This window comes from Lutjanus erythropterus, chromosome 4 (assembly GCF_056507025.1).
Source record: "Lutjanus erythropterus isolate fLutEry1 chromosome 4, fLutEry1.hap2, whole genome shotgun sequence".
Classification (NCBI taxonomy): domain Eukaryota; kingdom Metazoa; phylum Chordata; class Actinopteri; order Lutjaniformes; family Lutjanidae; genus Lutjanus; species Lutjanus erythropterus.
In genome coordinates this window covers 30,181,211-30,207,728 of record NC_139320.1, presented here as the reverse complement: position 1 = coordinate 30,207,728, position 26,518 = coordinate 30,181,211, and the positions used below count along the sequence as shown (strand labels likewise).

Here is a 26,518-nt window from a genome sequence, read left to right as displayed (position 1 = left end):
CTTCTTAGCATGATTATTCTTAATGCAACATTGTAGATATTTAATAGCACGCTCATAAAACTGTAATCAATGTATAAAAGCTGTAAAAAAGAAAACATTAAAGGAACATATATTCACAGAAGATATTATTCAGAGATCTCAGAGCTGGGATGTGTTAAATACCCAGGAGAGAGAGACAGAGGTGGTGGAGGGATGAGATACCAACCCACAGTGCAATGCTGCCTGCTACTTGTTCTGCTGCAGTTTGGGAGGTAGTTTAGAAAAGAAACAAACAAAAAACTCTAATTCCTCTTTAAGTTCAAGCACTCCATCTGCAAAACTTTCTGGTTAAATGTAAACCAGGTGAAGACTGAAGGAGAGAACATACAGAGAAAAAAAAAGAGAAATAAATCTGACAGGAGGATCGAGGAGTTTGAGGGAGAAGAGGGGCAAAGGGAGAAAAAAAAGGGGGAGAGGAAGAAACTGAGGAAGAAAAAAGGAGCAAAGGAGCATCATCAGTATCAGCAGGAGAGGGAGGAGCAGGAGGAGGAAAACTGGGGAGCTCAGTCACTTCCGCACCATGTGAGCCACCGGGACTGAAGCTCATTTGCTCCAGACTGAACCCCGCATCCTCCCGGACAGAACAGCAGCAGCAGCAGCAGCGGCAGCCGCCGTCGCCCGGTTCATCCGAGGCTTCCATCCACCAGAGGAAGCCAGAACCAGAGACCTGAGGCCGGATCGGGAGAAGAGACATCGGCTGCTCGGAGCACACAGCGGGGTCTCCCAGCAGACAGTCCCCGACAGAGAGCGCAGAGCTGCGGGAACATGTCTGCGGACGTGGCGGTGTCTCTGTCGGTGCTCGCGGGCATCGTTGTTCTGAGCGCCGCGAGCCGCAGGTTGCTGAGCAGGGCCCTCGCGCACACTGGGCTCTGTGTGTACGCAATGGAGCTCGTGTCCACCTTCCAGCTGTGCTGCTGCACGCACGAGCTCAAGCTCCTGTCTGAGGTGGGCGGGATCGAGCCTCGACTCGCGCTCACCTTGGCGTACCTGGCGTCCGTGATTCACGGGCTCACCTTCAACGGGGCCATCGGTAACCCCTCCGGTACGCTCGAGCACGCGTACCACGCGAAGCTTACGAGCGGATGCGCCTTCAAGCGGATTGCGTGCCAGTTTGCAGCGGCCGCCGCTGCGCGAGCCGCGGTCCCGGTGATCTGGGGTGTCGGGTTATCTGGACTGCACGTGCGACATAAGCTGCTCGGTTACCGGTGCATCAGCTCCATTCACGCGCCGCTCCCCAAGGCCACTGCTGTGGAGTTCGCGTGCGCCTTTGCGGTGCAAACTGCCATCACGCACACGCGATCTATGGATGAAAAATACCGCGTGCACGCGATAGCTGCGGTCATCGCTACAGTGGTGTATGCAGGTATGACATCACAGTTGTCTCTGTTAACGTCATGAGGATAATTGTTTTTCCATATTATGGACACAGTCCAAATTAGACTGAAGATGTGAGGTCAGAGGTCAGTCGGTGTGTTCGTCACTGACAGTTAGGCAGGTCTATATAGACCAATTAGCCACACAGACAAAACAAATGAACAACAAACTTTAGATTGATTGGTCTTCTTCATTGTGTGATCATCACTGTTTTCTGTGTGGTGCCACTAGATATTACCTTTACTTAAAATGATAGTTCACCCAAAAATAAAGTCATTATCTACTCACCCTCATGCCAGTTGAAGGTCGGGTTTAGTTTTTTTAGTCCACAGAACACTGCTGGAGTTTCACAGGAAAACAGCATTGCAGAATCTCATGAATGATGTAAATGAAGAGTGGCCAGTTTTCAAATGGAAAAAGATAACTATTAAAAAAAAAGGCCAAAGACTTCTTCACCTTCTCAGAAGTCACTATCTGAAGAGTAATTACAGCCCTGACATGACTTCCTGAACTGAACCGCACATATTTTTTCTCACAAGTATTCTTATATTAAAGTCTGCCTCTAATGTTAGAATTTCTCCATGATCTGAACCAAACATCACAGATGTTTTAACTGTTGTCAGTGAGATCTACTGAATGTTGATGGTTAAATACTGAGAAAGTATAAATGAGCTGTATTCCTTCTTTTTTTTCTTTTTTTTCACTATGCACAGTATTTAATACAAACTAATTTTCACCGCATTTTTGCACTGAGGATACAAAAAAATTCATGTTACTGTTTTCTCTCAACCTTTCTGCCAGGAAATGACTGAGTAAAGGGCATGTTCAGCTTGTTTTCTTTTGGAGTTGAATGAACAGTGACTACAGTTTTGGTCATTAAAAGTTAATCAATGTGTGTGTGCATGTGTGTGTGTCCAGGTGGCAGTGTGACAGGAGCGGTGTTTAACCCAGCGCTGGCCTTCTCCACACAGTTCCCCTGCAGTGGAAACTCCTTCCTGGAGTACTGCCTGGTCTACTGGCTGGGCCCGCTGCTGGGTAAGACCCACCTGATATACACGGATATTAGAATATCTATGAAGTCTTTTTTTTTTAAGTATTCAGTCTACTTCACACATGTAAAGTAGAGATCCAGCTGCCTACTCCTTATGTTTTTTTTCCTGGTAAAAAGTGTCTAGAAAATCCCACCAACTGTTCAAAACTTCTGACTTTTTGTAAACACTGTCTTCTGCTGCCCATCTGGCAGCATGACTGATTAATAATATTATTAGGAATTATTGTATACTGCTGGGAATTACAGACAAAAATATAATATTAATGTTAAGGGTATTAATGTTAAGTTTATCCATATTCAGCGTAGTCAAAACTGTTTCTCGATGTGAGCTCTGCATGCAGCCGTTGCAAATCAACCCCAGACACTCATGTCCACATGCAGCAAAATCAAGAAATTCTGGTTCAATATCTTTTCACTCATTTCCACCTGTCTTGGTAAATCAGTCCATCCATGCAGCCTGTTGGACATTTTCAGGGCCTCATCTCCTGTAATCCACCTTTCAAAAACAGAGGCAGATTGTGTTTCCTTTTCTACGTTTCTTGCCCGACGTCTGATCCTTTTAAAATGGAAACACACCTTCTCAGCCACCTTTACACAATGGGTTCACGACCTACTATTCTTTATTAAATTAGACAAAATAAAATTTTCTTTGAGGGGTGCCACAAACAAATTTTCCGAACTATCCAGCCCCTTCGTGGGTCGTATTAGAGAAAACATCCACCTACCTACTGCTCCTTAAACTGCCTAAACTGTTTTTAAAGAGTGTTAAAGAATCTGATATTTGGAGATGAAACACCAGAAGTCACTGTATATCAACTTCATGTAAGATATTTAAGTTAAGCAGATATGTTTGTCTTGATTCTACATTTTTGTAAATGTTCATAACTCTAAAATCACAGCTGTCTGTTTTAAAAATCAATCTGTATTCCTGTGTATGAGATATAAAGACAGTTTGAGGTCCAGCAGTGTTTTAGTGAGTGTTGCTGTCTGTTACTGGCCGTCATGTTAAAAGTGTTGACACAAATCTGATAAGCTGCTTAAATGTTAAGTTCTCGTGCTCATAGGCACTCGTACTTTCTGATGGCAGCTGGAACAAGAACGTCAAATATCTCTCTTCAGAAACAACAATTTTTGTTCTGTCATTACAAAATTAGCATGAATACATGCAGGTAAATCTGGATTCATGTTGAAGGTGGAGAGACACTCATGTACTACGCCTAAGTACAATTTGAGGTATATTTAGTAGTACCACTTTTTGAACATTTTGTTGAGCAGTTTAATTAATTACCACAAATATTAAAATGTACATGTTTTCTTCTTCATGTGGTCTTCTACTGTTGTGGCCTGTTATTTCAGCTTCTTTTAAACTGTGTTAAACAGTCCAAATCACAACACTAACTCTGTTACCTCAATATGGATGATTTATTCTCACTTTGAAATAAAAAATAACAGAACATTTCAGATTCTAATGTGAGGTCAAAGACTGTATCATTGCCAACACCCCACATTTCTCAGACAGAGACTCAGTCTCAACTCTTCCTTCTATCACAGCCGGCCGTCATCTGATTAATCACAATAAATCCAAAAATAATTGCTCAGAATATTAATTTGACACCAGTTCATAAGTCAAAAGAAAACTTTTATGTAACCTCAATAAATAATAATAATAATAATAAAAATAGAGTATAATTTGCTATGAACACAAAAAATGGCTCAAACATTCCAGCCCCTTATTTAGAGCCGTTCTCAACCATATCAGGTTCAGGTGCTACATCGATTAATCAATTATTAAAGGGATAGTTCACCCAAAAATGAAAAGTCATTATCCACCCACCCTCAAAGTTTAGATTTGTGACCTTTATCAGCATGTGATCATCACTGTTTTCTGTTTGTGGTGCCACTATATAACCTTTATTTAAAGGGATAGTTCACCCAAAAATAAAAACTCAGTCATTATTCGCTCACCCTCATAGATGGTTTGGTTTTTTAGTCCACAAAACAAAACTAACAAAATATGTGGACTAACAAAATAAATCCAACCCACAAATCGGCATGAGGGTGAGTAAATAATGACCGAATTTTCATTTTTGGGTGAACTATCCCTTTAAATGAATCGTCAGCTATGATAAAAAATAAAAAAAAATCAGTTTCAATAATTTTTATGAAAAAAAAACAAGATTCTCAAATTCCAGCTTTTTAAATGTAAATATTTTCTGGTTTCTTAACTCGTCTCTTGACAGTAAACTGAATATCTTTTTGTTGTGGACAAAACAAGACATTTGAGGACGTCGTCTTGGACTTCTGGAAACACCGATCGACATTTTTCACTATTTCCTGATGTTTTATAGACCGAATAACTAATTGATTAATTGAGAAAATAATTGACAGGTTTAACAACAGTGAAAATAATCATTAGTTGCAACCCTAATCAGGTTGGTGTTCGCGACCCTGTCCCACCTGTCTGTCTGAGCAAGACTCGTCAGAAATGACTGTATAACACATGAAATGAAAGTCAAACTTGAGCACTTCTCTATTATACTGAATGCCTTTAAGGGGCTTACATCACTGAGAGTTACTTCCTGGCTCTCATTTCATTAAAATTTAATTTTAACATTACATACTAGTCCTTTACTTCCTGGCAGGGTCTTTATAGTCCGTCCTAGAACACCAGTTTTTTTGGAGTCAAAAGAAAAGATATAAATCCCCTCAGTAAATAAGAAAATTGTAAGAACTAAATTTGCAATGACAAAAAAATGTCTCTGACATCTATATTCTTGCTGTTGCAGGTATGATGAGCTCAGTGCTGCTGTGTGATAAACTCGTCCCTCTGATGTCGAGGAAGTCGTCATCTCTCCATCTCCCCCTGGAGACTAAGAAGAGGACGTGAGCAGCAGCTCAAACCCACAGCACATGTAGAGATGTTGTTTCTGACAGACTGTTAACCTGCTGCTGATCACACTCATCAGAAGTTAGAAGAGGAAGAACAACAGATATGCACTTTTTTAAAACTTTTTTTTAATATATATAATCAGGCCACATCCACACCATAGATCTGTTGGATGACTTCATCTCAAGAGCACAGCTTAGAACCTAATTCAGTGTTTTGTTTTTTTCTTTGAAGTTAGAACTCATAAACAGGGAATATGAAAATTGACTGGCCAGGTTTTTACTTGACAAGGTGAAAAAATTCCCTGGTTCCCATCTGTTTACATTTATCCAACTTCAAGCATGTTTGAAAAGTCTTTATCACCTCTACAAACGGCACAACACCTTAACTGTCAAATATCTGTTATGGAATATCAAAGATTATAACTAACAAAAAGAAAGTTTACCTGATCTGAAGATCAGACTGGATCCACACAGCTGGTAAAAAACACATTTATTTGCCTGTTTTCTGGTCTTGTCAAGCACAAATACTGTAGTTGGAATAATATACACTGAGCCAAGTATTATTTTTTATGTGATTTACTGAAGTTAATTTATTAATTACCTGAAACATTTATAATATGGCAATATATTATAATAATAATCCTTATTTATACAGCACTTTTCTTAACATCACAAAGTGTTTAACAGAGAAATTATATAACTCATGTTTAAACTTAATGCAACATTCCAGAGCCAAGCACAGTGTAAGAATATATACTGTACACAGATCTATGTTTGTTTTTGTTTATGAATTCTCTGTAAAAACTGGAGTCTGATTAAATTGTTCAATTACAGTTTTGTTGGACACTCATTTCAAAATCTTTTTTTGTGTGCGTCTGAAATGGTGACCAATAAGGAGGAGACGATTTCTTTATTGGAAGGTCGACAGAATTTTTTTTTTTTTTTTTTTCAAAATTCAGGGATTTGCATGTTTTTTGTTTTACATTTTGCACAATTTTCATATCTTTGGTTTTAGACTGTTGGTCTGACAAAAAAAAAGATCAAAGATATCAACATGGCCTCTTAGAAATTATTCAAACTAAACTTATAATCAACTGGGCAAAAATAGATCAATATAAAATATAATTTAAAATAATAGTGCCCAGCCTGTGTTAACTTATGAGACACTATATAGCAACAACTAAGATGATCACATGGCATTTCAAAAAGAATCTGTTGGCAAATTATGTCTTAGCTGCCAAAAAAGAAGAATAAAAACTCAACATATCAGGCAACACAAACATCCATTTCCTGTGAAATGCCAGTTCTTAATTAGGTATTAATAATAATAAAAAAAATAAAAATAAAAAAAACACAAAAAACACATACAAAAACTATGCATTTATTGACAATTCCATACAAACACATTAACTTTCTTCGGCAGATATTAAATTGGTCATTAGGTACAAAACATTAACATAAACTCCAGAGTTTTATTTTTACAGTCCACAATAGGATCTGGGGCTGCATCTCAATAGTCTACAGTAGCTGACATGGCCACTTATTTTAAATGAGCTGGACAAAGTAGTAAATATGAAGGTTACAGGAGGAAGAAGAGAAAACCTGCAACACAACAAGACAGCTCCAAAGAAACACTCGAGAGTAAACGTAGGACGTTACAAAAGACTAGACGAGATGACTTTAAGTACATGTTTGAGGGTGAGAACAGGAAGAGAGTATGAGTTAAAGAAGTGCTGCCATCCTCTTCTCCGGTCCCACGATGCAACACTGGTGCTTTGAGTGTCCACAGGAACGACTTCCATCTGCAGAAAAAAAAAAAATCAGGTAACACATGAATGAACCCAGACTGCAAGCAACAAACTTCAAATCACCCAGAATTATTACAAAGATGTTTGATGTTTTAGCATCATTTTAAGTTCATTATGTTGCTGTTTTGTTTCTAATCAACTGTTCTGTCAGATTAAAGAGACCGTAAGGCAACAATAAATGTGTGTTATGAGTTTGTGACACGATAGGAAGATGTGTTATTAACCAGCCAGACAAAATTGAATGATTAAAAAGAAAGAAAAAACACCAAGTATACAAAAGTCTCAAAATCACTTCGCTGTCTCAGTGTCAAACTGAGTAGGTCTATACTGTGTCAATGCATGAGAGCACGGTGCAGAGCAGCAGCTGTCACTCTGCAGAGCATTACATTATCAAAATAAAATGACAAATATCACACCAAAAATCAGCAAAAAAAAAAACCCAACCAAACAACTGATGACGTTTTTGACAGACAAGATATTTGTCCATTTGCCCACCCCTAGTTTGGATTAAAGAGCAGCCGGCCTTGAGACCATCAACAATGCAGTCGGCATCCTTCAATCACACAGTCAGATCAGCTGAATGCAGCACCACAGACCGTCCCTAGAGGACTGGAGGAGAACGGGCATAAGAGCCACGCTAATCCAGTTTGGCTTTAAGGCTGCTCCTGGATGATGTCCGGTCCTGAAAATGACAGGACGGCAAAGCAACGGGAAACCAGAGACGGCCATGTCCACACAGAGAGACCTGCTCCACAACATCCCTGATCAAGCTGTCAAAGCACAATTAATGTGAAAATGTCGACCATTTCATCATCATGTTACTGCTGTTTCATTTTCTTCTGTGTATATGTAAAATGTAAGTAACTATATATGTTATTTTATATTTTAAGTACCTCATACAACCCCACTTCAAACAATCTGAACTATGCCTTTTAGTTTCAGTTTTTGTTACCAGTGATCGACGTCTGCATCCTCAAACTGACCAGCCTCCATCGCTGCTGCGTCCACCTCCATACCATCTGTCAACAACAAACAACAAACACATTCAGACCAGTTACCAAACAACAGAGTCCAGGTTTTAACAGCATCCCATAAACAGAATCTTATCATGTCAGCTGTTGTTTTTCTGTTTAACAGGACACAACAAAGGCTCAGCTGTCACATTTCTAAAATTATTTTCTTTATATGAACAAGCATCAGACACAGTATATTTACAGAAATCTTCTTACTCTGTGACTCTGCAACCAACTAAATACTGTGAGAAGTTACTTTAAAAGAGTTGGCAAATTAATTCAATCATATGTTTGCCCCTTTTTCAACTTTAGATTCTACAATTTTATCATTTATATGGGAGATAAAACTCAGAGAATATCAAAGATTAATTTGCAAAAAACAAACCTAGAAGGTGGTTTAGACCTTCTGTTGTTTCAGCATTAATGCGTCTCCCATTGTTAGTTTCAGTTTTAGTTTCATTGTTACCAGTTTATACCCCAATTCACAATAATCTATAATAATAATCTAGAATATATATTAGAGTTTTTTTTATCAGTACCAATGCTAAAATGCAATCAGGCAAGTGGGTCAGAAATCTGCTTGCCCAACATCCACTTTTACTTGCCCCTTCACAAATAGTTTTATTTTTTAGCAGTTAGCAAAAAACAAAGACTAGTGTTGTCATGTTACATTTAAGGCTGAAACATCTTTAAAATGTCTAAAATCCAAAGATATTCAGTCTAATATGATAATAAATGAAACAAAGGCAGGAAATCAACATATTTGAGAGGCTGAAAACAGTGTCAAAACTGACCAACAATAAATTTGTTTTTTACAACTTGCCCAGGTGGGCAAGTGAGTTGCCAGATTTACTTGCCCAACGTGGCATTTTACTTGCCCCGGACAAGCAGGTAACCCTTATGGTTGAGCCATGGTTAATGTAGTTTATTCTCTCGTTTACCGTATTTTTCGGACTATAAGTCGCTCCGGAGTATAAGTCGCACCAGTCAAAAAATGCATCATGAAGAAGGAAAAAAACATATATAAGTCGCATTTATCTGGGAAATTTATTTTAACCGTTGTCCATGCTCCTTGGTCATGTCGGTCAGTGTGAAATAACATTTAAGAACATGTGAAATTATGTATTTTAATTTATACAAGTCGCACCTGAGTATAAGTCGCAGGATCAGCCAAACTATGAAAAAAAGTGTAACTTATAATCCGGAAAATACGGTACTTAAATATATAAGAGAAGAATAATGTACAGTGAGTGGCACCAAAATGAGGCACCATAATCGATGTTGTGACTCGGCCAAGTAGGTAGCTAGGATTTATTCTTAATCTTGTCTGAAAATGATAATTTGAAAACTTATAATCATCAGGTTGGTGTGTGTGTGTGTGTGTGTGTGTGTGTGTGTGTGTGTTTGTTGCCTGATGCAAACCTTCAAACTCGGTGTTGCTTTCTGCGGTTCGGACGCCGGCCATGTGGTACTGCTGTGCGAGTGACTGAGCTAACATCCCTTCCAGCCTCTCCAGCGTTGCCTGACCCTCCTGCGAGAGCGACGCCAGACCTTCATCGCAGGTGTAGAAGGTTGGGATGTCAGCATGACCGTGCTCTGGGCGGTGGAGGAGAGAGATGGTGACTACAACAGCAGCAATGTGCTTCGACTTGTACTTGTTAAAACCTTATATGAACACTAGGGGTGTCACGATTCTCCAAATCCTCGATTCGATTTGATTTTCAATTTTAGGGTCACGATTTAATCCGATTCTCGATTTTTTTTCTTTTTCTTACAGCACAGAGGCCTATGCCATTTTTAGACTAGTCTAGTCTATGATCATTGGTTTTATTAGTGACTCTTTGGTTTCAGCAGTGTGCACTACTCATAAAATAACAATGTGCAACAAAACAAAATAAAAAAATATAACAGTCATGTCCAAAGTCATGGAATAATTAGAGCCTTAACAAACTATATTCTAACAGTTGAACAAAAACTGTAACTGTAACAACAAAAAATAAGTAGTTTGGACTTTTTTGTCCCCTGAGAATGACTTTGTCAAGTTTTTTTCTCTAACAAAGATATGTTGTTATCTTTATCTGGAGAGAGAGATAATCTTTGAGTTATCAAAATATTAACTATTTACATATTTATGGCCAGACAAGACAACTGTTATTTTTGATTTGTCATTATTGACGTAGTGTGCTGTGATGGTGATGTAACTTTCAGTTGCTCTTGTGGTCCAGCCATCTGTTGCTAAGGCAACTAATTCTACGTTGCTCAGACCCCCAAAACTTTTTCTTTAACGTCTTCATACATGGAGGGCAACACTTATATTGTAAGATGTGACCTGCTGGGCATACTGTAGCGTGGCTCAAGTACGCTTATTAAATGTTTAAATCCAGTGTTTTCCACCACCGAATAAGGCTGCAGGTCTGCTGCTATAAATAGCCCTATAGCATTAGTTATAGCTTCGTCGATCCTCTCTTTGATTTCGATGCTCGAGACCATGACGTAATTTCGATCGATTTCGATAAAAAATCAAAATCATGACACCCCTACCCTCTACGGTTCGGCACGCAAGTGATCCGCGGACCACATGTGAGCATCATAGTTTTACTGTCACTGTTACTTTTGTATAAGTTAAAATACCTGAAATCTCAATGCAGAGTTGCAGACAGGACAGATGCTGCTGTGTGCAGCGCATCTCTGTGAAGAGCGACTGATTTAAAAGTCGCCACGTCGCCTTGAGTGAAATCCAGACCGTAACTTTTTTCACTGATGTAACTATGTAGCTATCACCAAAGAAACAGATCATAAAACTGTGATGTTCATTGACACTTTGATGATATCAGCTGTCTTAACTTCTACACAGCTCCTCTCTGCTCACCGCTGCAGCTCTGTCTCGCCCCGTCTGTGACACAGTGTGTCTGCTGATTGATCATGACTTCTAACCAATCAGATGTGCTGCTGTAGGCGGGACACTGAACCAGACTACAGAGCGCAGTTGTGTATTATACTGTACAGTGTATAATGATCTAATATATGTATAGTATATACATAGTACAGCACTGTATAAGTTTGAAGTTTTTAATATTATTACCATTATCATTACTATTATCATTATTATTACATTACATAACTATGGTGATAATTACAGACAGACAAAGATCAAACACAGGTGCATTTTAAAAATAATTTAACCCTAATCCCACCACTTTTTTTCTTTTTTGCACTACACAGGAAGCGTCAGGAAGTATTGAGTTGTTACTCAATAAAAGAGTTAAGTAATTCAGCAACTGACCATTTTTTTTTAATGGTGCACTAACTTTGTGGTGTATTTTGGGTTACTGTTGTCAAATGGAAAATCAATTATCGCTAATCGAGAATCGAGAATCGTAAATAATCGAAAATCGGTTGGTAATCGAATCGGGACCTCAATAATCATAATCGAATCGGATCGGGAAATCAGACAGATTAACCTAATAGGAACTGTCAGTGTCTGCATCCTGACTAAAGCAAAACAGATTATTCACAACACACCCACGTCAGGATAACTACACCTAGCTCAGCAGTGTGTGTGCCACTGCAAACAAGAGGAAGAGCATTATTGGCATTACAGCCACTTTACTTTGACTGATGTGATACTTGAGACACACTTTGTTCTGTATTCATAATGTAGAAAGGCTCAGTAGACCTTACCTGCTTCTGCAAGCACAGAGTCCAGACATGCAGAGAGATACAGACAGAGACAGAAGAAGAAAAGTCAACGTTTTATAATTAGCCCACATTAGGGATGTTCCTGATGACTAATTTCCCCATTGATTAAACCAAAACTTTAATTCAGATTTGTCGATAAGCCTAAAAGTAAAAAAACACTTGTGCATATTAAGAGCTATGTGAAGCCATTAATAATATTCTTCAATAACCAAATCGTATTTTAAATCCCACTGAAACATGCGGTAACTTGCGCCGTGCATTATGAACTAGAGGTGGGTATTTCAAGCCAAAATGCTATTTGACATTCACTGGGCGCTATTCCACGATTATTCGAAGATCCCTTGAACTGATACAGGCAGGTGCTTGTTAAGAAAGCAGTCATGCAGATTAAAATCCAAACGTGTTGTCAACAAAAATAAACTTTTTGTCCACTCAGTTCTTCTGTCCTCTGACAGGAGGCCGATGAAAAGATTTGTGCCGCTTCTCTGACATGATGTCATGGCGATGTTAGTTCAGAGCCGGTAAATGTTCACTCTTAAGTCACTCCTAAATAAAATACATCAGGGTCTGCAGAGGTGATCATACCTGGACGTGTACTAACACCAGATTTGGTAATATTGTGTTATTTCCATGCAACAGTAAAATAAGGAAAACAAACTAGGGAAAATAGATTTGCAAATGACAACGCTGTGTGCATTATCATGTGCGTGTGTTTTTCCTCACCGGCCTCCTCCACGTCGTACTCTTCTCCCTCAAAGTCGTTGTCAGAGTCCTCGTCCTCTGGGTCGGGGTGCAGCGCCTGGCAGTCGCACATCGCTGAGAACATTGACTCCACTGTTTGTAAAAAAAAAACCAACAACACAGTAATATTAGAGGTTACTAGAGGCTGCACTGCCCCCTTGTGGTCATTTCATCAGTCTAGCGGCCCCTGGTGACTGGATGCAGTATAAGTCCTCAATGTTAATAGGCAGGACATGAGCGAAGTTGGTTTCTGTCATTTTAAGTAGTTTCTCATCATGCTGATCTTTGTTCACATGTTCATCTTTCTCATCAGGTTGGTTTTAATTCATTTTTTGATATGATATGAAAAGAGGGTTTCATGCCACAATCAGTGGCACAAGAGGCATATGGGTTATTCTGGCTGCAGTTTTGTACAATGGGAGGAAATGGAACCACCACATCCACCTTTATGTGTCAGTGGGGTAAACTCTGTCACTATGTCAAATTTCACTCACATGCCGCCTTGTCAGTGGGCACAAATCGAATCTCTGTGATGGCTCCTTCTTCATCATCATCACCACCACCGCTGCTGCTACTGCTGCTGTCGTCGTCTTCATCATCAGCTGCTTTCTCTGCCATTTCTGCCTCATTGTCATCTGTGGAGGATGAAAACATACAAGTGACACGCGCAGTTAAAAACACATACAGGCACAGACAGCCACCAAGTTTTTGCTGCAAATTTTATAACTGTGTCACTCTCACCCCCGAGCTTGCCGTTGACCATGACGTACAGGTGTTCCTGTGGGTAAGCGCTGACGTCTCTGGAGATGGCGTGCAGGCCAATGGCGGGATACTCCAGAGAGAAGCCCATCCCAGAACCATCGAACCACAACAGGCGCCTGAGGAGGAGAAAACAAACAAAGCTAACAGCTGTTGATTTGGTTATACGGTACAGCCTGTGACTAAAGGGTGGACACATATAATGAAAGGTACTTACTTATAGGGTTGTCACGATAACAGAATTTCAGTAGTCGATACCAATGCCTGTGAATTTTCACGATTCTCGATACTAATTTGATACCACGATAAAAAAAAACAAAAAAAAACACAAACGCATAAACTCTGCTACTGCCCTATTCAGCTTTTTTTGCCTCAGTTGAATTCGAGTCATATTTTCTGTGCCTTTCAAAAGCTTCAGTGATTTTTGGCTGCGTTAGTGTGTGACTTTCCTCCTGCTTCTCCTGGTCTGGCTCATAGTGATACTGTAAAGGGAAAAAAACTTTTAGTTTAAATAACATAAGAGACTGTCAGACAGTATCTCATCATGACACCTCACGTATAATGACGCAGACCGTATCGTTACATTACGTTAAACGTCATCTACAGGAGGGAACGGCTGAGCGAGAGAGTCGAAGCCTGCACGGCTGCGCTTCAGCTGACTCTCATACCAAAATGACGGAACGTAGCAGGCATATTCGGGTTAACGTATAACGTGACAGTGACAACAGTGATAGTAAACGGAAACTCACTCACTTTGAATTCTCTGAACAAGTCGGGGTGTCTGTCTTTGAGGTGTTTGGCCAGGTTTGATGTGTTTCCTCCTTTCGTTTGAAAACTTCTGAGGCACTGCTCCGTATTCATCCGCCTCGAATGCAAAATATTTCCACACGCGACTCTTAGTACTTGTCTTGTCGATGAGCCGACGTTTTGTACCACTCTCACTTGCTGAAGCTATTTTTTTCTAAGACGGCAGGTTTTATTCTTCAGCGCCACTGACTGCTCCATGCTGTTCACACGCATATAATGCCCCCGTCAGTAGTATATTCGGTTCTGACGGTACCAGAAAAAAGCAAGTATCGAATTATTTTATTTGTGTTGGTATCGAATTGGTATCGGAAGTATCGGTTCTTGTGACAACCCTACTTACTTAAGGATGCAAGAGTACTTTTCCAGACAGGCAAATCAAGCTTTGAACAGTTTAAATGACTGTGGAAAATTTAGACCTTTATCCCACGTTCAGTTTTTTGTTTTTTTTTTTGTTTTTTTATGATGATACAGTATAAAGATAAGAGACATTATCTTAAAGCACTTTCAGTCCTGTGTTTCAAATAGGGTTGCAACTAGCAATTATTTTCATTATCAATTAATCTGCTGAATCAGTTAGGCTATAAAATATCAAAAAAATCTGAAAAATGCTCATCACAGTTTCACTGGTCTGCATAAATTGCATGTTATTTGAACCTCTTGTTAAAACAGTCGACAAAATTGTGAAACTATCGGCCATGTTCTTGGTGTCAGCCATGAGAAGCAAGGGTCGGCTGTAAAAAAAAAAAAAAAGAAAAAAAAAGAAAAGAAAATAGTATGGGGCATCCTTACTATACTCCGTTAATAGACGGCTTGTTGATTGAGTTAGTGATCAATACAAAATATAGGCTTCTTATTTGGGTTTCTTTGTGGCAAAATTCTGACTCAAGTAAATCAATTAAGAAATTTTATTTTGAAAGTGACTGCTCCGGAAGTGTTTAGCACGCGGAGTGGTGATGTTTAGAGTATGTACCTGTTATTACATTTCCTATCATGTATATTGGTATCATTTAACATACAGTCTGTATTAAACACTGAATATAAAACATTAAGCTATACCTGGTGTGTCAAGGAGAAAAACAAGCGTTGCGTGCATCACTTACGTTTCGGCGACGTACAGCGTGCCGCAGCCGAGCTTCTGTCCGTCCATCACCGCCGTTGTCTCGGCTTGCTCGTGCCGCACTCCCTCGGTGGGAGGACGGAGGTTTTTCAGCAAAACCATCGTCCGTGCAACCGTTACCGTCTGTGTGTGAAGACAGAAGTCAAACCGTGGTGTCAACAACAAGCCGTGTGACCTACTTCGTGGCAGAAATCTCGCTAATTTCGCTCGGGATAACTTCTCAGTCAATAAAGGCTCGACAGCTGGAGGCGGATAAACTGCTACAAACTATTAGCTTCGCTTCTTCTCCGGGATTAACAGAACCAGGCCGAGTCGTTCAGGAAGTTAAAAACACAGAGAAGTCTGAAAATACACAAGTTAGCAAACTGTTGTTGTGACGCTGAGAGCTGAGAGAGTCCTCACCTTTCAAAGCTGAAATATCGCGGCAAGACGTGTCTCAACAGGGCAAAAGAAAAAAGAAACGCAACCACGACGTTGTTACGTCTTTTCCTACGTAACATCCGTATTCCCGTAGTCAAAGTGCGCATCAAAGATCGTCAGTTTTCATGTCTGTACAAAGATGTGCTGTTTGGTTTCTAGATTGTCAGAACAAAAACAGTATCACATTATAATTATTTTTATTAGCAAAAAGTTTATGAAAACAGTTAAATCTTGTAACAATAAGAAAACCATAAAAACTGGAAGAAAACGTGTCGCAAGTAAAGTGTGTTTGTAAATGAATTGTGTCTGAAATATTCCCTTTTTTTCTTTTTTCTTCCTTTTTGCATATTTACTTTTTAATGTGTTTAACTTTTTTTTTTTAAAGCGGTATGAAATTTGCACTTCGTGCTTTTACTGTCATATTGTTTGAAATGTACATTTTGTTCAATAAATAATAATAATAAAAAAAAAAACAATGATAATAATAAACTCCTGAGAATGATCTTTTTAGCCCAAACCGTGACCTTTCCCTAAAGCTAAACAAAGCTTTTTCCCTCTAAACCAAGCAGATCTCAACCAAAGCATTGTCTTAAATCTTTATTGTATCATTTCAAGACATACAATTATCAAAGCATCACCATCAACAACATATATTATATCATATATCAAAACAAAAACAGGACAAACTATATACAAAAGTGTATCAAGTAACAAGCAATTAAATAAAGATATTTAAGGTTTTGCGAATTTCTAATGTTTTTAATGCCTTCAGATTTTTCAGTCCTTGTAATGTTCCAATATAGTGTCCAGTTTCTGTTTTGAATAGTTTCATATGTATTATGTATTAAAGTAAACCGTTCTTTACATTCAATTTCACCTTTGTCATAAAATATATCTCTTTTTTCCACGATATTATCTATTAACTTATAAAGCGCCTGGTTTATAGTTTAAATTTATAGATTTATTAATGAGAGTTGTTTTAGGTGACAAGTTACTGCATATCTGTCTTGTGCTAACGGAGTTGAGTATTTACTGCCCTCCAGCGGTCACAGCTTGGAATTGCAATGTCACGATAAAGTCGTGGTGTTATTAATCGTTATTAACATAAATGTGTACAAGTCACTACTTTTGTAATTATTGCAGATGCCATCAATAACATTTTCATTGATTAAGTTTATCAATAAAGAGTCGTTTTAAATAGTTTTTGAGTATGTTACATGTCTTCTGTTGGTAAGATTCCTTGTAGAATCACAAGTATTTACTGCCCTCTTCTGGTCGCAGCGAGGAACTACACCAACGTGATACATCGAGTTAGTCCGGTTTCAAAATTTCAATAGTTTTATGCTTATATGTTATATTATATGATGATGCTTAAATTGCCGACTCTCCAGTGGCTGCCTGTCAGACAACGTCCGAGCTAAAGTTTGGTACCAGTTAAGCTGCTTGTCTGAAATCACTGAGGCAAGATTGAAAAATACTGGCCACTCTGTTGGTCTTTCTATTAACAGACATTTATATAAATATGTATGTACTTTTCCCCCGAACATTAAAAATTATCCAGAGTGGTGTATCCTTATTCCCAGAGCCATCTTTGACTAATGTACGAACATTTGGGCTGAAGTCTGTTCCGCCTTCATAATAATGTGGCACATATAAAGCAAAATAACCGCAAAGAGCCTGGATTTATTCATTTATTTTGCCTTCTCACAAACTGAATATTAATCAGCGTCTGCGCTTTATTTTGCTATAGTTAACTGTTTTAGTTGAGTCATGGATTTATTTTGAAAGCACTAACCGGAAGTATTATCATGCTTAGGATAACTTGTCTAACTTGACGTATCATCTTGACGTAGTTCCGCACTGTGACCACAGGAGGGCAGCAAACACTCATGATTCTACAGCAAAAACGCAGACAAGACCACACACAAAAAATGTATATATGTTGTTTGTTTGTTTTTTATACAATCCTGATGTTACTGGTGGTGTTTGTGATTATAACACATATATCATGTACATCTTGATGTTACTGATGAATCGCTGTACACAGAAATGATCATGTAATTGTCACAGTGATAGAGAGACTCTGAACTAGAATATTTGTCCTCATTATGACTGTGATATTCTTATTCTTATTCTTCTTCTTATTATTATTATTATTATTATTTTATTATTATTATTATTATTATTATTATTATTATTATTATTATTAGTAGTAGTAGTAGTAGTAGTAGTAGTAGTATTGTTAGTATTATTATTGTTATTATTATTATTATTATTATTATTATTATTATTATTATTATTATTGTAGGAGCCCAAATGCAGTTCTTTGATTTTTGGTTTAAATGTTAGTAATAAATAATTTAAGTTAATTTAAAGCAGTTAAAATTCACAGTAATATAAGTTAATATAAGTTCATTCGTTTGAAATGTATTTGGATGGTTTAAAATGGATAAAAATGTCATTTCTGTCATGTTTGTAATAAATGGGAGCATGTAAGAGTTTGGTGTTTTTAAGGTACTGTGCACCTTTAATTACTTTAATTGAAGCTTCCGTGAGGTCAGTCAAGCAGTCAGTCAGGCAAGGTGAGAGTGGAGCCACACGGTTTTTTGACCTCTCTCTCTCTCTCTTGCTTTCTCTCGCCTTTTCCTCGTTGTTAATTTTACTTGGATGTAATGGATGCTTAGTGCACCACTTTTCTATTTTTCTGTACCACTTTTTTCTTGTTTTGCTCAAGTAAACTGTTTAAACTTTTTACGGTGGTCCTGTGAAATTTTTCATTGATGTAGATAACAACGAGGGGATTAATGAGAGCGTCAAGCCAAGCTCCACTGTATGGAAACCTACAATTATTATTATTATTATTATTATTATTATTATTATTATTATTATTATTATTATTATTATTATCATTACTGTAGTGTCCATATCTAGGGATCCCTTCTTTACATATTTGGAAAAGGAATTTCATACATTAATGTTGGTTCATAAAAAAAACCCAATCCAATATTTCCTTCATATCTAAATGAGTTTTAAAACATACACTTTTTGTTTTTATTTAATTTTTTTTTCTCTGTAATTTACAGGGAAGCCAAGTTGTGCCTTATTTGTGCCTCTATTGTACACCCATGAATTGTTCTTTGTCCCTGGGTCATCATCACCTGAAAGCGACCGACGCCTGCACAAACTGTCTCTTGCTCCCCAGTGACTATCCCACTCTGCAGCTGGTGTTGGGCCACAGTCATGGCCTTCTGGGACTTACCCAACCATCACTGCTAAGGGATATGGCCAAGGCGCATATGAAAGTCATTTGAAGGGAAGCTTTACACTAAGATATTAATATTTAATCTTAATGGAAAATATTTTACATTCAAATACACAGATGCAACTACTGCAAAGGAGTATTTCACTCAGACTGGTGAACACCTATATTGATCCTCTGGTGATATTATGTCTCTGTGCCGGAGACCTCCGTGGCCAGTTTGTCCATCCATCTGTATGTCCCCTTGACAGAATTTCTTCAAATTTGGTGCAAATGTCCACTTGAACTCAATGCTGAACTGATTATTTCAAAATCTGTGATGTTACAAAACACACTCTTTGCCATAACTTCATCGTTTTCACACATATTTTACATATACAAGGTTACTTACATGTATGTGTTACGGGTACCGGGCTGCGGCACCCATGAACAGTTAAATGTGTGTCCTGTAATACAGGAAACAATGGTGAGACAGGGAGACACGACTGGACTCTACTGGATCCTCTGTTGTTATTTTATTTACAATTGTCATTCAACACAAATTCATCTTAAACTGTCTGCATTTATCCTTTTATCCAGAATTTACTACTGCTACACATATTTCGTCCTTTTTTTGACATATTTTCATGTTCATACGACACATAACATAAATCTCCAAATCTCAAAACAACATATTCCTTAATTAATTTGTCCAAATACTTTTGGCCATTTCTGCACCTTAAATGTTACAGATACTATTAAGTATCGCCTGGACCTATGCTTAACAGTATCAAAATGAAACACATTTACACACTTTAACAGATAACAATCACTCTTAAAACTACGTCTAACAATGTACAAAATGGAGACGTGTGGCCCAAGCTAGCAAAACAAACGACCGCCACCATTTCAGCTACTCGCGGCAAACAGCCTTTTCACCAAAATAAAAATAAACAATTTAAACGGTCATTTAACAGTTCTACCTGAACTTAACATTATACACTGATACTTTTTTAACAAACTGCAGCACTTTATGTTAGGTTTAAACACATTACAAACCTGTAATACAGGGAACAGTGGTGAGACAGGGAGACACGACTGGACTCTACTGGATCCTCTGTTGTTATGAGGGGGAAACCAGCAGAGCAACGGTCCTGGCCACAGACCGCTGCAACCAACGGTCTCACACTGCCACCCACTATCACAAAGCCACCACTGCAGTTATCTACTCTAACCCAAAATCCGGTTACTTTTTCACAAAATGAACATAACATTTCCCAAATAAAACAAATAATACACACAACACAAAATGAATTACATTCATTAAGTGGGCATCACATATGTGACCATAAATGTTTCGCTAAATTAGAGGCGTCTACATATCTTTTCCCACAGATCTTGCAAAGGTACGGCTTCTCACCTATGTGAGTTCTCACGTGGCCTTTCAAATGACTTTTAACTCTGAAGTCTTTCCCACATATTTTGCAAGTATATGGTTTCTCACCTGTGTGGATTCTTGTATGGCTTTCCAATGTATTTTTATGACTGAATCTTTTTCCACAGGTCTTGCAAGGGAACGGCTTCTCACCTGTGTGCGTTCTTATGTGAACTGTTAAGGCTCTGTCAAATCTAAAATCTTTCCCACATGTTTTGCATGAATATGGCTTCTCATCTGTGTGGATTTTCATATGGTTTTTTAATGTTTGCAAGGAACTTAATCTTTTACTGCAGATACTGCAAAGGAAAGGCTTTTCACCTGTGTGAATTCTCACATGGGCTGTCAAGGAATTGTTGGCTCTGTAACCTTTCCCACGTGTTCTGCAAGTATATGGTTTCTCACCTGCGTGTGTTCTAATATGCTGTTGAAATTTTAAAATGTTGCATAATCTTTTTCCACAAGTGTTGGATGAATACAGACCAGTTTGTGTTCCCATGTGTCTCTGCAACCATGACTTAAACTTAAAATGTTTCCCACAGGTGTCACAATTGAAAGATTTTTTACATTTGTCAGTGTCACAGAGAATTTCTGACAAGTCAGAATTCTTTGCTTTGTTACAGTGACTTCTGCTTTTCTCATGTCTTTTCTTTGGTTTTGATTCTGCATTTCTATTTGATCCAGAGTCTTGATGTTTGCCTCCTTTCTGATTTTGGCTCTCAGATACATGAGAGCTGTTAGAGAGGAGCTGGTGGTCACTTTCTGGTTCTGGTTCACTGTGGTCACTTTCCTCATAAGTAGGAGTCAATGTAAAGGCATCAGTCAGCTTCAGTTCAAGCTGCTCTTCCTCCTGACTGGTGCAGAGTTCCTCCTGTTCCTCTTTAATCTGTGGAGGCTCTGTGTCCTCTTGGTCCAGACTGGAGTTCCTCTCCTGGTTACAGAGCTGCTGGTCAGTGAGAACCTCCTCCTCATGACAGACATGTTGCTGTGGGAGATCTGGATCTGGGTACAAGGTATAAATGTCATGCAAAGTCCACCGGTAGAAATTTGCCAATCGTGCATGCAGATATTCCAGCAAACTAGTACCAGTATACAGAACTGTAGCTGGATTTTACTCATTAGCTTAATAAATTCAATTTCTCTGCTTTGTATTATAAAAATAATGAAGTTTTCCTCACCTATTCTGTGTAATTTTATTTCAGGTTTCCAAACGATATCCAGTGGTCCGTGCAGATGATCGATCTCTTCCTGGTTCTCAGTCTCCAGCTTCAGCTCAAGCTGTTGCTCTTTAACCTCTGGAGGATCTGGGTCCTCTTGGTCCAGACTGGAGTTCTTCTCCTGGTTACAGAGCTGCTGGTCAGTGAGAACCTCCTCCTCATGACAGACATGTTGCTGTGGGAGATCTGAATCTGGGTACAAGGTATAAATGTCATGCAAAGTCCACCGGTAGAAATTTGCCAACCGTGCATGCAGATATTCCAGCAAACTAGTACCAGTATACAGAACGGGAGCTGAATTTTACTCATTAGCTTCATAAATTTAATTTCTCTGTTTTTTCTTATTAAAATGCTGAAGTTTTCCTCACCTATCCTGTGTAATTTTACTTCAGGTTTCCAAACGATATCCAGCAGTCTGCGCTGACGATCGATCTCTTCCTCTAACTGGACGATAGTTTGTTTAAAAACTGTGAATATTTCTTCAGCAGCAGCAGTTAGTCGCTCGTTGACAAACTCTCTCAAACTCTCAACTGAAGACATCGTTACTTCATTTAAAATTCATTAATCAGCTGCGCTACGACTCAAACATCATCTTCCAGCTATTTAAATACAGACATTCACGAGACGAGACTGGCGCCTGTATTGTTGACTTCCGCTGTGTGTGTCACGTTCTTTAGTTCCGACAGGGAACGAGCGGGAGCTTTTCGTTCCGCTTTACACTGATGGTATTTTATTCAATTCCTGTGTTAAATATAAACAGAAAGGATGTTCATCTATCTCGCTTCATTCCACGAGGAAATTAGGTTCTCTTTTCTAAACTACGACTTTTAACAACCAGCCATCTTTTTGTTACTTTACAGACAATAATTGTGAATAAAAAACAAAACAAAACAAAGAAAGAACAAAAAGCAAAAACAAATAAACAATAGTAGAAGAGACCTGCACAATTTTAATCTTGACCTGAAAATTAACTATTTTAAATACAGCTCTTATATAAATGTTTTGAGGTAAAAGTTGGTTTGGAATTGCAATACTGCTTAGATGTTGTAAATAATTCCCCTATAAAAGTAGTTATTTTCACTTTGTAGTCTTGTTTCCTGTTCATCAAACTGTATCTAGATCAGGCAGTCAGTCTTTTGACCTGATTTCACATGAGAATCACTGACAAAAAGTCAAGATACTGGTATTTTGAAATGTGATCATTTATTGGCAATGTTTTGAAAGGCACAAACGGTCATCCACATCACACCATCAGTATAAAAGCCACTACAGGGCACTCAATATGAAACAAAGATTTGGAAGAATACAACAACTTCACAGAAACACTGCCGTTAACAGAAATATAAGTCATATGAAGGGAAACTTTACACAAAGATATTAACATCTTATCTGAACGGAGAACATTTTACATCCAGTTACACAGATGTAGCTGCTGCAAAATTTAATTATGTTAAGACAACGAACATGTCTCCACAGGAGTTTCAGCTCAATGCTTTCACAAGTGTATATTGATCCTAAGGTGATTTTTTTATGTTTCAAATATGTGATTTGAGAAGAACCTTGTCCACAAGTCTTGCAATTATGTGGCTCTTCACTTCTTTGAGATTTTGTGTGTTTTGACCACAAACCACTAGAACTGAATCAAAACACAAAGCAATTTTCCTTTATGTGTCTTCATATGATTTACCAAATGAGAATTTGTTGAGAATCTTTTCTTGCAGATGTGACGGAGCTACGGTTTCTGACCTGTGTGAGTCCTCATGTGGACTGTCAAGTCAGGATTCCGTCTGAAATCTTTCCCACATATTTTGCATGAATATGGTTTCTCACCTGTGTGTGAGAGCATGTGCCTTTTCAATCCTGAACTTTTAATGAATCTCTTACTGCAGATCTTGCACACATATGGCTTCTCACCTGTGTGAGTCCTCATGTGGACTGTCAAGTCAGGGTTCCGTCTGAAATCTTTCCCACATATTTTGCATGAATATGGTTTCTCACCTGTGTGTGTTGACATGTGATTTTTCAATCCTGAACTGTTAATGAATCCCTTACTGCAGATCTTGCACACATATGGCTTCTCACCTGTGTGAGTTCTCATGTGGACTGTCAAGTCAGGATTCTGTCTGAAATCTTTCCCACATATTTTGCATGAATAAGGTCTCTCACCTGTGTGGCCTCTCAGGTGTCTAATCAAATATGACTTGAACTTAAAATCTTTCCCACAGGTGTCACATTTTAAAGATATTGTACCTGTGTCAGTATCAGAATCAATCTCTGACAAGTCAGAATTCTTTGCTTTGTTACTGTGACTTCTGTGTTTCTGATGTCTTTTCTTTGGTTTTGATTCTGCATTTCTACTTGATCCAGAGTCTTGATGTTTGCCTCCTTTCTGTTTTTGGCTCTCAGATACATGAGAGCTGTTAGAGAGGAGCTGGTGGTCACCACCAGTCAATGTAAAGGCATCAATCAGCTTCAGTTCAAGCTGCTCTTCCTCCTGACTGGTGCAGAGTTCCTCCTGTTCCTCTTTAATCTGTGGAGGCTCTGTGTCCTCTTGGTCCAGATTGGAGTTCCTCTCCTGGTTACAGAGCTGCTGGTCAGTGAAAACCTCCTTCTCCTTACAAACATGTTGCTGTGGGAGATCTGGACAAACACAGACATGCAAACAAATTAGTACAAATATTAACAGCCATTCAAAAGTTTGCAATCACTTGTTATATTGATGTTTTTTTCCTTTCCATTGATACAGAAATTTTAACACAATAAATCTGCATTTTTCAAACACCAAATTAATTATTTACATTAGAAATATTAAAACTTCCATTCAGTCGATGTCCTCCGTGTTTCATGACCAACGTTGCGTTTTTCACACAAATAACTTTCAACTTTGAATCAGTTTCTAATCCAGGAAATTGTCAGTGACTCGAGATGATTAATGAACTACAATGGTGCCTCTGCAGTCTACTCAGTGGTTGGACTGAACAGACTGAAACTGTGATTTGTCAGTCCATAGTCTGTGATCCAGTTTCAACAGTGCAAACACTTGACTAACCTTCTGTTTCTATTTTAAAGTTTTACGAACAGCTTTTCTAAAGCAACATATTCATTGATTCCAGATAGTTAAAGACATTATTGTGCAACTGTCACTGAAACAGGAACCTGTTCCTATTTAAATCAGTACAGTGTTTGATGATGAGCTTCATCAATCAATAATGATGACAATTTATGCTATAATTCTGATTTCTTTTCTCATAATTATGACTTACCGTGTTTCTTTTCCCTTTTCCTGGTGGAGATAGGCTCCCATATCTCAGCCATCTATGTTACTATCATGTTTTTCAAGTTTTTCTTACAGAAGATTCAAAAGTTATGAATGGTATTCTACAGTTACACCTTTGGGATTTTATATGCATTTAATTCCTCTTTTATGTGTGTCAGTAAAATTATGAAGTTTTACTCACCTATCCTCTGTGACTTTATGTCAGATTTCCATTTGATATCCAGCAGTCTGCCTTGATGACTGATCTCTTCCTCATTCTCAGTCTCCAGCTTTAGTTCAAGCTGCTCTCCCTCCTGACCGGTGCAGAGTTCCTCCTGTTCTTCATTAATCTCTGGAGGCTGTGCATCCTCTTGGTCCAGACTAGAGTTCCTCTCCTGGTTGCAGAGCTGTTGGTCAGTACGAACCTCCTCCTCCATACAGACATGTTGCTGTGGGAGCTCTGGCATAGGGGTAGAGGGTATAAATATTATGCAAAGTACACTGCTAAATTTGTCCTATGCTTTTTAACTACGCTGTTATTAGGGAATTATGCAAATTTAGGTATCATACATTGGCATATGCTGGCTCTAACTAAGGTCTTGAGGTAATTGGGAGGCCTGAGATGTGTTTGGATCTGACAGATTATTCTTTCATTCTCCTTGGCCAAGTGTCAATGAAGCAGTTTCAGTGTAAGACATTTTGGAATGCTGTGCACTTTCTCTGTTGCTGCATGGGTTGCAGATAAAAATCTACAAAGACCAGTGCAACTGCTGTTATAAGGATACTGCTCTGATTTAAAAATTCAGGCAACAAGCAGCAAACAATAATCTGCAGATCACATCAGATTACAGAGGTTATAAGCGGTGGTCATTTTTTCCCCCTAGTTACTCAGTTTTACACTTTAAATGTTCCTGTGTACTATGTGAAGTATGGCCTAGTAACACAGTGAAGGGTACAGTAATAGCTGCCATACACTTGTCGTACAGTTCTTTACATCTACAAAAGTATTTAAACTGAAATGTAAAGAGAATAAAAATATACTGTGATATGTACGGTTACAGTCCATGTTTTAAATTATACCGTGATAAAGTCCTACAGGATTTTAAAGAAGAAACGTGCAGATATTTTATAGAAAATTAGTACCAGTATACAGAACTGTAGCTGGATTTTACGCATTAGCTTTATAAAGTCAGTTCCTCTATTTTGTCTTATTAAAATGCTGAAGTTTTCCTCACCTATCCTGTGTAATTTTACTTCAGGTTTCCAAACGATATCCAGCAGTCTGCGCTGACGATCGATCTCTTCCTCTAACTGGACGATAATTTGTTTAAAAACTGTGAATATTTCTTCAGCAGCAGCAGTTAGTCGCTCGTTGACAAACTCTCTCAAACTCTCAACTGAAGACATCGTTACTTCATTTAAAATTCATTAACCAGCTGCACTACGACTCAAACATCATCTTCCAGCTAAGAGTACCAAGAGTACCCGCCTGCAGGGAAGATGGCAGACAAGGGCGCCGTTATAGATCTACTCCATACCGGAAGTCCAAACCGGAAGTTGTTTTTTTTTTTAAGTATATAAAACAAGGATTGTTCACACAACAATTCAACATAAAAATCAAGCTTCAGTGGTGGAAATATTACAGTCTTTATACA

General features: G+C 38.4%; 4 protein-coding genes across 6 annotated transcripts; 1 reads left to right on the top strand and 3 right to left on the bottom strand.

Annotated features, from left to right (window-relative positions):
* The first annotated feature begins 635 nt into the window (after positions 1–635).
* aqp11 (aquaporin 11) lies at positions 636–6,195 on the top strand. Its single transcript, XM_084717602.1, has 3 exons — positions 636–1,402; positions 2,332–2,448; positions 5,251–6,195. Exons 1-3 carry the CDS (start codon positions 805–807, stop codon positions 5,349–5,351), a joined length of 816 nt encoding a protein of 271 aa, XP_084573728.1. The 5' UTR covers positions 636–804; the 3' UTR covers positions 5,352–6,195.
* A 523-nt stretch (positions 6,196–6,718) lies between these two features.
* Positions 6,719–15,839, bottom strand: clns1a (chloride channel, nucleotide-sensitive, 1A). Of its 3 annotated transcripts, XM_084717600.1 has the most exons (8): positions 15,700–15,839; positions 15,281–15,420; positions 13,356–13,492; positions 13,109–13,249; positions 12,597–12,707; positions 9,597–9,770; positions 8,114–8,180; positions 6,719–7,155 (listed from the first exon to the last, which is right to left on the bottom strand). In XM_084717600.1, coding segments are annotated over exons 2-8 (750 nt in total). In that variant the 5' UTR covers positions 15,400–15,420; positions 15,700–15,839; the 3' UTR covers positions 6,719–7,154. The 3 variants fall into 3 exon arrangements, with proteins under 3 accessions (XP_084573726.1, XP_084573725.1, XP_084573727.1); XM_084717599.1 differs by lacking the exon at positions 6,719–7,155 and having other exon boundaries at positions 8,110–8,180; XM_084717601.1 differs by lacking the exons at positions 6,719–7,155; positions 15,281–15,420; positions 15,700–15,839 and adding an exon at positions 13,591–13,695 and having other exon boundaries at positions 8,110–8,180.
* Positions 15,840–19,192: 3,353 nt separating this feature from the next.
* On the bottom strand, positions 19,193–22,288 carry LOC146328567 (uncharacterized). Its single transcript, XM_084717597.1, has 4 exons — positions 21,976–22,288; positions 21,569–21,793; positions 20,301–21,386; positions 19,193–19,376 (listed from the first exon to the last, which is right to left on the bottom strand). Exons 1-4 carry the CDS (start codon positions 22,145–22,147, stop codon positions 19,360–19,362), a joined length of 1,500 nt encoding a protein of 499 aa, XP_084573723.1. The 5' UTR covers positions 22,148–22,288; the 3' UTR covers positions 19,193–19,359.
* A 511-nt stretch (positions 22,289–22,799) lies between these two features.
* LOC146328566 (uncharacterized) lies at positions 22,800–26,283 on the bottom strand. The gene is made up of 2 exons (XM_084717598.1): positions 26,099–26,283; positions 22,800–24,247 (listed from the first exon to the last, which is right to left on the bottom strand). Exons 1-2 carry the CDS (start codon positions 26,268–26,270, stop codon positions 23,340–23,342), a joined length of 1,080 nt encoding a protein of 359 aa, XP_084573724.1. The 5' UTR covers positions 26,271–26,283; the 3' UTR covers positions 22,800–23,339.
* Positions 26,284–26,518: the final 235 nt, after the last annotated feature.

Excerpts from the sequence above, each read along its gene's own strand:
- aqp11 (XM_084717602.1), top strand. The coding sequence starts at position 805 with ATGTCTGCGGACGTGGCGGTGTCTCTGTCGGTGCTCGCGGGCATCGTT. Across the intron at positions 1,403-2,331 it reads CGCTACAGTGGTGTATGCAG|GTGGCAGTGTGACAGGAGCG; the intron begins GTATGACATCAC and ends GTGTGTGTCCAG. Across the intron at positions 2,449-5,250 it reads CTGGCTGGGCCCGCTGCTGG|GTATGATGAGCTCAGTGCTG; the intron begins GTAAGACCCACC and ends TTGCTGTTGCAG.
- LOC146328567 (XM_084717597.1), bottom strand. The coding sequence starts at position 22,147 with ATGTCTTCAGTTGAGAGTTTGAGAGAGTTTGTCAACGAGCGACTAACT. Across the intron at positions 21,794-21,975 it reads AGTAAAATTACACAGGATAG|ATCTCCCACAGCAACATGTC; the intron begins GTGAGGAAAACT and ends ACCCAGATTCAG. Across the intron at positions 21,387-21,568 it reads AATAAAATTACACAGAATAG|ATCTCCCACAGCAACATGTC; the intron begins GTGAGGAAAACT and ends ACCCAGATCCAG.
- LOC146328566 (XM_084717598.1), bottom strand. The coding sequence starts at position 26,270 with ATGTCTTCAGTTGAGAGTTTGAGAGAGTTTGTCAACGAGCGACTAACT. Across the intron at positions 24,248-26,098 it reads AGTAAAATTACACAGGATAG|ATCTCCCACAGCAACATGTT; the intron begins GTGAGGAAAACT and ends GTGTTTGTCCAG.
- clns1a (XM_084717599.1), bottom strand. The coding sequence starts at position 15,399 with ATGGTTTTGCTGAAAAACCTCCGTCCTCCCACCGAGGGAGTGCGGCAC. Across the intron at positions 9,771-12,596 it reads GTACGACGTGGAGGAGGCCG|AGCACGGTCATGCTGACATC; the intron begins GTGAGGAAAAAC and ends TCCACCGCCCAG. Across the intron at positions 8,181-9,596 it reads AAGCAACACCGAGTTTGAAG|ATGGTATGGAGGTGGACGCA; the intron begins GTTTGCATCAGG and ends TGTTGTTGACAG.